Source organism: Gouania willdenowi, chromosome 7 (assembly GCF_900634775.1).
Source record: "Gouania willdenowi chromosome 7, fGouWil2.1, whole genome shotgun sequence".
Classification (NCBI taxonomy): domain Eukaryota; kingdom Metazoa; phylum Chordata; class Actinopteri; order Blenniiformes; family Gobiesocidae; genus Gouania; species Gouania willdenowi.
Window position 1 is genome coordinate 11,610,794 of NC_041050.1, and position 10,660 is coordinate 11,621,453.

At 40.8% G+C, this 10,660-nt stretch overlaps 1 protein-coding gene across 1 annotated transcript in view; it reads left to right on the plus strand.

Moving 5' to 3' along the window:
- The window catches only part of grm7 (glutamate metabotropic receptor 7), a 134,021-nt gene extending 125,178 nt beyond the window's left edge, over positions 1–8,843 (plus strand). Inside the window, exons 9-10 of the mRNA XM_028452247.1 lie at positions 3,020–3,272; positions 8,756–8,843. Coding sequence (XP_028308048.1) covers positions 3,020–3,272; positions 8,756–8,805 — 303 coding nt within the window. The 3' untranslated portion in view covers positions 8,806–8,843. The remainder of the gene's footprint in view (positions 1–3,019; positions 3,273–8,755) is intronic.
- Positions 8,844–10,660: the final 1,817 nt, after the last annotated feature.

Sequence of the window (10,660 nt, forward strand, 5' to 3'; positions counted from 1 at the left end):
CCATACTCATCTAAATTGCCTTTGCACTAAGTATACTGTTGTGAGATGTGTCTAAGGTAGGTCAGCTCAGTGCGTGAATGTGAGTGGCGTGGGTGAGTGACGTAGATGTGCGCGCGCAGGTGTGTGGAGGAGAGAGCGCCGCGGAGACGAGGGAGAGTCCTACACGGCGACTGGGAGATAGCTAGGCGAGTTAAAGTGTTTAAGAGAGGAATAAAGTGCAGCCTTGAAACAACGACACGGCCTGGTTCTTATACGCGGGCGGTATCAACTCTGCCGAGCGTGACTAGCGGGTGTTAGCCCCGGAGGAGTAGCAGCCTCCGGCCCTGGAGAACGCGGATCTCCCCTGTGCCTTTCGACCACGGTTGGGAGGCTTAACAGGAAAGGTTTAACAATATCCTTAGTGAGCATAATCATGGGAATTACCCTAGACAGCTTTGTCTTTAAATGGATGAGACACATCAATTGTTGCGTCTGCCTTGTCAATGAGATCTACCATTCAAAAGCTGTCGTTTGCTTCCTGACGCGGATGTTAATAAATCATCACCATAGCTATAAATAGAGAGTTGCCAAGCAGTTGTGAAAGTAACTTCATGTATTTATTTATGTTAAAGCAACAGAAATTAATTATGAATGTTCAGCTAAACATTCAAGTGGTGTTTGAGAGGGGCAGTGAATTTGGGTCAAGCTCATAGAGGCGCACAATGAAAAAAGCCTGCCTCTGTGATTACAGAGAGGAAGGAAACACATTTGGGTTGTGTGTGTGTGTGTGTGCATGTGTATATGGTTAAATAATTAGTCCAGTTTGAGGCAGAGGCGTCAGAATTTCTTGCAGCAAACTCCGTGCTGTTGCTATGGCTACCAAACAGGTGACCACCTTCCAAACGGGGGAAACACTGCAATGGGAGTCGCCGGAGATTGTGTTTTATACTCCACGTGTGATCTCCTCGCTGATCTCAGGAGTGCTATTCCCAAAATACAAGCGGTACTGCTCAGACTGACTGTGCTCGATACTCGTTGAGTTATTAATGCGCGGTGTACCAGTCAGATCAGTGCATCTAGAGAAATGGGTGCAACGCTTCGTGGAGCGTTTATTGCAACACTGACGATATCAACATCTGAATGGGTTTTTTTGGAGTTTAGAAGACAAAAGCATGACTAGCTTGTAAATGAGTATTGCGTGAAAAGAAATTACAGTCAGGATATTTACCAGGAAAAGATTGTATGCAAATGGTGACATTTCCTCCTCTCACTGATTCAGTGAGCATTTGGCTTCTCTGCAGATACGACTGTGGTGAATAATGTGTTTACGATCGAATCCTCTTCCCCCATCCACGAAACCACTGACTGACTGGAAGGAAGCACATAAGTGACATCTGATGCTTTCAAGGGCAGTAGATTAGTATGAAGGCTTTGGTGATCGCCTCTTGAAACAATAATGTCTCCTGCTGAAGTGATTCTTCCTCCTTAAAGACCCTTAAATGAAACAATAGGCTCTCGTATGCTCGCCCATTTACTAACTTCCTCACCTCTTGACGCTTTCTCTACATTTTAATAAGGTTAACGTGTAATATTGGTCACCCTTGCGTGATCTGGGTTACACAAGCCTACATTTATTACTTAACAAAGTGAGGGGTTGTTATGTAACCTCTGAAAATGGAGGGGGGCCTTGGAGTGCACGTACCTGGGATTGTGTCACACATATCTTATGAATGATTGAAAGAGAGCCTTGGCTGTGTGTGGAACAGCAGAAAAAGTAAATGCACATGCTCTGTTCTCAGTTATTATTCGTTTTTTATCATGTACTTTATGATTCCAAATAGCCTGGGAACAGGAACTGTTCATTGAACAATATGTACTGCAACAGTTAGGATGATCATGGACTTGTAAGAAGAAAGCAATGTCAGGACACCTTGATAAACTTTTGGTGACCTTTGTCATTAAAACACCGAAGCCATCTTTGTCTTGAGCTAGTGGCTCCAGGTCAGGCTTTAATAAATACTGCTTGATTCTGTTTCTTAATGCATGACTGCTTCTTTGCCCGCAGCCACTCATAATGACTGCCTACATCACCTACATGGCTGATAATAATAATAATAATAATGTTAGGGTAGCTTGAACTGAGATGCGAGGTATTATTGAAAAATTGTATGTTAGCAAAAGCGAAAATGATTATTACATTAGCATTTGCCTGCATTCAAGTTGTTTTTTTTTTATTACATTTAAAACCAAAAATAAAAACAAATGTGAACTTTCACAATAGCTTTTATTATGTCAATTGCCAGAGGTCATTCTTTATTTCACTGCTCACCAATGTCATTGCTCTATAATTGGCCACAAATACGTTGGCATCATTGTTTTCTTGTTCATATTTTATGTTTGAATGTTCTCTATCATCACAGGTTGACCCACCCACACCAAAGAACAAAACAAATCACAGTTTATACAGCATTCATAGCCATGTGTCAAACTCAAGGCTGCAAAATAATTCACTTGTGGGTCCCACAATTTTACTATGCTTCTCACATGACTGCCATCATTTTTTAAACTGGGAATTTCCTCACAAACAATTCCACAAAATTCCCCTAAAGATTACACAAAAGATGTAGAAATATGCATTATTTTACTTTTTGCAAGAATAAACCATGCATTGCTGTCAAAAAAAAAGATTGCACTACTTTTATAGTGTTATTCTTTGATGACATATGGAGACATGGTAAGATACATTTATGAATAAATTAAAAAACTTACACAAATATTGGTCTCAAAATCAAGGAATTTAGAAGTGAATATCCCCAGGACTCAAATCTATCATTTATTGCTTGAATGGAGATATAATTTACACATGGAAGTGTAAACTATGGCACAATAATGTTGAAATTGCTTTTTCCCCCGCCACTTAAAATCTGCAGCCCGCAGATATCAAACAATTCTGTATTCGGCCCCTGAATGAAGATGAGTTTGACACCCCCGGAGTAGTCTTAAGTTAAATGTCTCCTAACCTGTCTGTGCTTCTTTTCAGCTCTACATCCAGACCACCACACTGACCATCTCCATGAACCTCAGTGCCTCCGTAGCACTGGGCATGCTCTACATGCCCAAGGTATACATCATTATCTTCCACCCTGAGCTCAACGTACAGAAGAGGAAGCGTAGCTTCAAGGCTGTGGTCACGGCAGCCACAATGTCATCGCGTTTATCCCAGAAACCCAGCGAGAGGCCCAACGGAGAGGCTAAGACGGAGCTGTGTGAGAATCCGGCTGCTGACCCCATGAGTAAGTAGCTCAGTATGACAACCACAAAGCCTTGCTGGCTCCAGAGTGCAACTGGGCTGAGGTCAAGTTTACTCTGGGACACGTAGAAGCTGTTTGAATGCTGCGCTTTAGATGATTTCTAATTTATAGTATCTGTGAGTACGTCCGCTCTCTCGCACCGGAATATATTTTTTTATTAACGCTCCTGCCTTTATCTTCTCTCCATGCCTGCAGGACGAGTTATAGCTGCTGACAAATTCATTAACAAACACTTATTTCAGCTTAAAACAACATGATACTGTTGAATGATTTATTACTGTGATTCATATACATCCCGGCTGGAAATGCCAAGCAGGGGAGGTCACATAAGCAGTCAAGTGTTACCAAACAACTATTAGCAAAACAAAGTTTATAACACAAACTAGTGTCTATATTAAAACAGCAAACACAAGAAAACAGCATTCAGTGAAGAGTTTGTGTAATGATATAGTCTGTGACGGCAAAGAACGTGGCTTTATCAGTATCTCCATGCTCCAACGCACCTGAATGTGACTTTTTCAGTTTTTTCTTTATCACCTCAGCCAAGGAGGTCCTATTTCCACAGGTGTTTATTTATGTGTGTTTGTCTGTTAGCGGGATTACGTAAAAAGCGCCTGATAGATTTGAACCAAAGATAGACCTTATGCAATCGAAGATTCCATTACATTTTGGAGAGGATCCGGATCAATATAGGGTCATTACATGTCATTTCACAAATGGCGCATGCACTTCGGTCTCAAAATAGTTTTTACCAATTGTTCTGTGATTATTCAATAGGCAAACTGTAAATCTATAGTTTGATCAAATGTTTCCTTTTTGAGATATAGCCAATTTACTGATGGGGGTCTGTGTCATTTTTTGTCTAATAAACAACAATTGATCATAAGACAAAGAGACAAGCTACAATGGCCTGATGTAAAGGATTTTCAATATCCGCGAGTAGTGAAATAACCCAAAGTTTGGGTCCAAAAAAAAATTAAGAAGTTGCAATAAATTGTTTATATCCCAAGAAAGAGTCACCTTTATACTATTAATATAAACAGATCAGATTTTTTTTTACATTACCATATGTAAAAAAATAAATAAAAATTCAGAATACGAGAGAATCATCCAAATTTCAATGCATATATCTGACTAATCATTAGTGATGTGAACAGTCTATGCTCATAGCTCAAAGCTGATTAAATTACAGAGCGCTGAGACATATGCAAAGTAGTTTACTGAAGGCCCAAAAATGTTTGAGCCCAAAACCCCGAAATACTTTTTTCCAATGTTGAGTAGCTGGCATGTCCACCGGATATGATATATAGCAGATCTTTTTATATATTCTGAGAGAGTAGGTGGAGCTGTATTACTATACCAAATTTAAGTTTCCCATTTGGTGTCATTTTTGAGATATTGGAAGCAGAAAATAGAAGAAAAATAAGGATGCACATAAATCGACATCCCCCCCCCCCCACCACCAAATTCTCCATATTTCAAAAAGTAATAATTTGATAAAACTAAAAATATACAGTGTGCCATTTTAAATATTAAGGAACAATTGGTAAAAAAAAAATGTTGAGACCAAAGTGAGTGCGATGTCCTGAAAATCCCTATCTCTCATCATTGGCAAAATTTAAAAAATTCATATCTCCGTTCACAATTGGCTGATATTTATGCATTTTGAGTCAGTTATGTCAGGTGGGTTTTTCAAATTACCCCACCGATTTCATCTGTATCGGATCTAAATTGTGCTCCTCGCCACAATTTTTTTGGGGAAAAAATGGGGATGCCCTTACATTTGGAAATACTGTATGGTTATTAAAGGAGATACATTTCTTCCAAGACTTTAAAGTGTAAATGATGTTGGTGCCATGATCAGGATCACTGATCCAGATAAGTGGAAATATGTGGCAAAGAGCATATTTTACACTTGGCGGAGGTTTACGCTCTCTCAGTGCTCTTGTTACATATTCATCTAAGACAAAAAAACCAATAGAGGATGTCATCTACAAAGAACTACAATAAACAAAAACACTGCATGAAGCGCACTACAGCACTGGTGACAGGCCGACTATTAACAATAATGAATAACCATTGGAACGTTACAATGTGCATCAGTGGCAGATTTCCCTGTGATGTAAAGGTCCTATACTGCCTTCTGCAGAGCTGGATGATTACACATTCATTAGATTCAGGTGTGTCGGTGCATGGTGACATCTAAATCTTGCAGGACTGTAGTGAGTGGGGAATCATTAAAGTTCTTTGGAAGTCTGCATATTTCTTTCTGTTTCCTCCTGTCTGACCAACACACAATTTAATTACAGTTTATAATTAAGTCAGGCCGCACAGGCAATGCAAAACTCTGATAACGCTTTTCAGCACAGACGTTAATTTAAAATGGGCTCAAACGTAATAACTGTTATTCACGTTTTAAATACACCTGTCATTTCCATTTCCCTCCTCCGTGTTCTGACGTCAGCTTTGGAATCAGAATCTCTGAAGTCTTGACATTACTGTTTGATACTATACCTTTAAAGTCCTTTGCACAATACATTTAAGCTGTGTAATAATTCATCACTTGGTCACTACTCACTGTGTGGGGATGCCTTGGTTGTTCTGCAGTGGGATGTGAATCAGAGCTGGTCCCCGATAGTCATTTCAGAGGCAGCTCTAGCTGGTGTCGACCCCACTTCTGAGCGGCTGTCAGGCCTGAATGTGTTGCCACATGTGAAGAGCACAACGCCATAAATCACATCTCCTGTAAACAGTCGACCTCGATACCTAAATCAGAAGAAAATCTATCAGAGTGACAGAAACAAGTCCGTGTTGGTTATGAGATCAAATTTATGGAGACTACAATTTCAGCGTGTGACTTGTGCATCTACGATGATTTAATAAAGTTTATATAAAGATGAGGGAATCACATAAATAAGCCCTGGAGCTGAGGACAGATGGAACACTGATGCACCGTTGTTTGAAAGAATGATTTCATTTCCTAGAAAGTTTTCCTTCCATCCCATTACTTGGGTGGGCTCTCGGTGTAAAGTGTGCTTAGCATCCTCTCGGACGGTCTCAGTTATCTTGTGCCTTGATAAATGGTCGACTCTTCTGCCTGCCCCAGTGCATTTCAGCGAGTGTAAGAGAAGATGGAGGACTTGCTCTGTGAAGAGATTTGAGGAGCTTGGCTTTTGTGGCTGGGAATGGACTGAGATAATCTGTCTCTGTTGCTGTGAGTTACTCACACCCCCTTCATCTCAAACTGTGGGCATGATCCTGTTAGCAAAGATAGTGCAGGGTATTAACACGAGAAGTGATGCCCACATACTTCTCACAGTAAGGTGCTGTAGTTGTTTGTATTTTATGGGAAACAGTAAAAGAACCTGGGGATTCTGCAGCAGCTGGTTTTTTTTTTTTTGTTGTTGTTTTTTAACTCAACGTTGCCATAGAGGAGTCTCACACATCTGAAGCTCTCGGGGCCAAGAAAGAGTGACAGCTCATGCAAATCACACGTCACAGCTTCCAAAGATCTCGTCTCACCTGACGCCTCTAATCATATAGAGCGATCAAACCAAACCCCCACAGGTGCCCAGGCCCCCAAACCCCAGCTTGAATTATGTCGCTGAGATGACAAATCTTCCTGGGAATTTCTCCAAATTACCAACAGTTGTCACAATTATCTATCATGAGCCCAATGAGCTTTTTTTCTGTGTGCGCGTCTGTGTCAGTGTGTGTTTGTGTTAGTGAGTGCTCATGTTTGTCGCCGTGTGTATTAGAGTGTGACTGAATGTGTGAACAAACCACATGTAAGTCAGAAGAGCTGATGCAAGTGTATCAAGGGATGGTGAACACATCCTTCGCCTGTCACACATGTGGCTCATTGAACAAATACAAAAGTCGACGTTTGAGGGTTAAGCCTCAGCATCTGTTCCGGCCGCACATCAAAATTCCCCAAGCACGACCGACAACTCCTTAAAGGGGCCCTCCTGAAAGTGCACTGAGTCATTCCAGTGCATCTCTCGCCTTCTGTCACTCCCACACCAATGTCTTCTCGCCTCCTCTTCCCCTCTCTCCACACACTCTCTCCTCCTCTCGACTTTTTCTTTTTTAGCAACACTGAAAGTGACATTTATTAATGGAAAATTTATGTGCATGACTGGACCGAAACCTGAACTGTGCCTCGACCAACCCCAGAGACTGTCTGTCAATTCCTGTAATCATCAGTGCACCAAAAAAACCCTCCCTTCAGTCCCTGTATAAGATGACTTGAGTGATTTATAGGAGTCCAAGCATTAGCCAGTCTGGAGACTTACACTGATATTGATACAGTGTAGGATAATAGTCCAATGATTACACCGTTCAGACAGGAGGATTCACCCCGCGATGTTGAATTGATTCACTGTCCTGCTCCATATTCCCAATAGGTGTGAGTGTTAATGGCCTAATGCTTGACTGATTGACTTCATTTAATCAGAAATTAACAGTGTAATAAGCAAAGAAAACACAGAAGCAAATGCAGAAAAAGGTTACAGTGTGAGACAAGATAATCAGCTTTTCAGCATTAGCCATTAGGACCAAGTGGGAGTTGACGTCTCTGTGCCACACTTACAAAAAAGGATCACCTCGCTGGAAAAGGAAATGTTTATAGAGACCATGGAGAATCTCTTCTACATTTACTAATGTTTTATTCATCACGCTTTCCGGCCAAGAATACAAAATGCAGCTGTAAAGAAATGGTGCGACTTTAATTGCGGAGCTCATGGGATTCGGTCGCCATGGCAACATTAAAGCAGTAGGAGAATTTATAGCAATGTCTTGCGATGACTAGAGTGTACATACATCGACTTTGTTCATTGAACAGATTGAGCGCCGTTCACATGCCTTCTAGCCTTAAACGTATCACAGAGAGCCGAAATATCAGCCCTAATCTAAAGAGTGGTCATTACGCTGCAAGTAATTCCCGCCATGAAAAGAGCTTTTCATTAAAGCTCTGACCAGCCACGATGACCTCAGTTCACAAAAAAAATGCTTTCACTCCCAAGGTTTCAAAGTGAAATTGGTGCCAAAAACCAGAGGATACACAAACAGCACCTGGGCTCTCAGCCACACTGATACGTTTCCATGGCAATCCAGACTGGGATCGCATTGCATGGCCCAGCATTTGTTCACTGCCCACTTGTGTGATATATGTCTGTTTTTTATTATTATTATTATTATTAATATTATTATTATTACTCCTTCAATGCTGAAAATAGAGTCATGCTGTACACTGTGAAATCTATTGAGTTTGAAATGATACACTAGGCCACAAAATATCACTGCTGATTGCACGCAGCTGGTGATAAGAAAACACAACACAGCGGGAAGACTTTTCCAAAGCAGATGACGTCTGTTTGAATCTGCAAAATGTTGCTGATTATGTCTTCTTTTTTTTTCTTCTTTTATGACCAGGAACTCTTTGTTTGTTTTTCTTCTATTTCCAGGTCAAGCAACAAAGAAAACATACGTGAGTTACAACAACCTTAGAATCTGATGTGCTCATTCGTCTTTCACCTGCGAGGATAATAAAAATAAAAAAAAGGAGGTGTAGAGGATCACAGAAAGAGACACATACAGGAGGAGACTGCAGGTTTGCCAGCACCACCTGCAGTACCTATGCACTCCAGGACTGTGGATTGCATCCAACCCTATCCACACATGATGCATGAGTCCTGACTGAGACTAGCATAGCTTTGGGGCCAGGAGGGCTTTGTCCAAGCCTCCTGTACCAGACTGTAAGTTTTGACGTTGTGTTGTGGCCTCTCCCTTTGTCTTATTGACAGAGAAAAACTTGCCTGCTAGAAGAATGAAGGGGTGTATGGGGAAGGTGGGGGGGGGGGGCACTATGAATGAAGACAAACACACACAAAAAGGGACAGCGACTGCCCGCCAGATATTTTATTTTGAAATGTCATTAAAGCCATATTCTACTAAGATTTCCATTGTCTGATTTCCGTTTTTGTAATGTTTTGAAGTGATTTATTTCTGTGCCTCTTTAGTTCTTTTAAGGTTTGCTTATGAAGCAGCAAACTCCGCTATATGCGTATTTTATTTTTCAGAGAGGTCAAACCGGCACTGGATGATTAATGCATTGGAGTGGTGGGCATTGTAATTGTATTTTTTTGTAAATATTTGAGAGTATTTTCATGTTTTGAGTACAAAAATAGATATCAGTCTTTGTTCAGTTGGATTGGGATGGTATTAAAAAGCACCACAAAGTGTTCACTTTGCATGTGCCAATGTATGTCTGTTCTAGTTGATGTAAGCATTGAAGAAGAAGAGAAAAAAAAAAAAAGATAAAAGAGAAATACATTCTGAAAATGATTATAAGCTTCAGCATCTACCTGCTGTTTGTTTTCTTTACCAGAACGCAACTTCAGTGAATGACAGAATATGGCTTTAATCTGTTGTTGAACTGACCTCCCCTGTATCTGCAAGCATGTTTGTTTTATATAGTTTCGTACTGAATATATTATGTCTAATTATGATGTGGGAAACATTAATATCAGAGCAATCATGCAAGTATGCTGTGATGTCTGTCCAATTATGATCATGTAATAAATTCATTTTGTTATCTTTTATAAAGTTGGCAGCGATCGTAGTTGTTTATTTGCATGGGAGAGTTGTTTGTATTTTGTATGAATAAGTGGGGTTTTTTTTTTCCATTTCTGGCTCTCTGCGAGCTTGTATAAAAAAAATGTCCAGCGTTCGTGCACAGTCTCACCCCATGACAGAGCATATTAGCGAGCTCACTGAACACTGCTGCCGTGCAGAGGAGATCAGACCCTGTGAGAGGAGAGGTTTCCCACTAGATGACTCCTTTACTCAGCCTTTGCTCATTCTGTCTCATCCGTTGTTTCTTTCTCTTGCGGCGGCCCCCTTTCCAAGTCACACCACCGATCCCCCACATGAATAATAAAACATGTCAGATCCATTTGTCCCGCTGATGACCGAGGCTTTACGAGCTAACCGCTCGTTATTCCCGTGCTTGCCTACAAGTATACTGCTACTATTTTCAATATTGATTATAATATAAAAACATGAATAGGCCATGCATGAGAGACTACTGTTTCCACACCCGCTAAGCATCTCCCTCTTGGCTCATGCATGGGCAAATGATATATGACTAAGAGAGGACAATCCCTCTGTTCTCTGTGCTTTTGTACAGAAAGAGGAACAGAAGAGGTGAAAATAGGGGATGAAATCCTTACTCAGGCAGGTTTTTCTGTTGTTTCTTTTCCCATTTGTCTAGCATCTCTCTCTTAACTCCTGTGGGACCAGATGGTCTTTACTTCTCATACACACAGTCTGTCATTTTCCTTTGAACACAGCCAGGAAAAATCCCACTT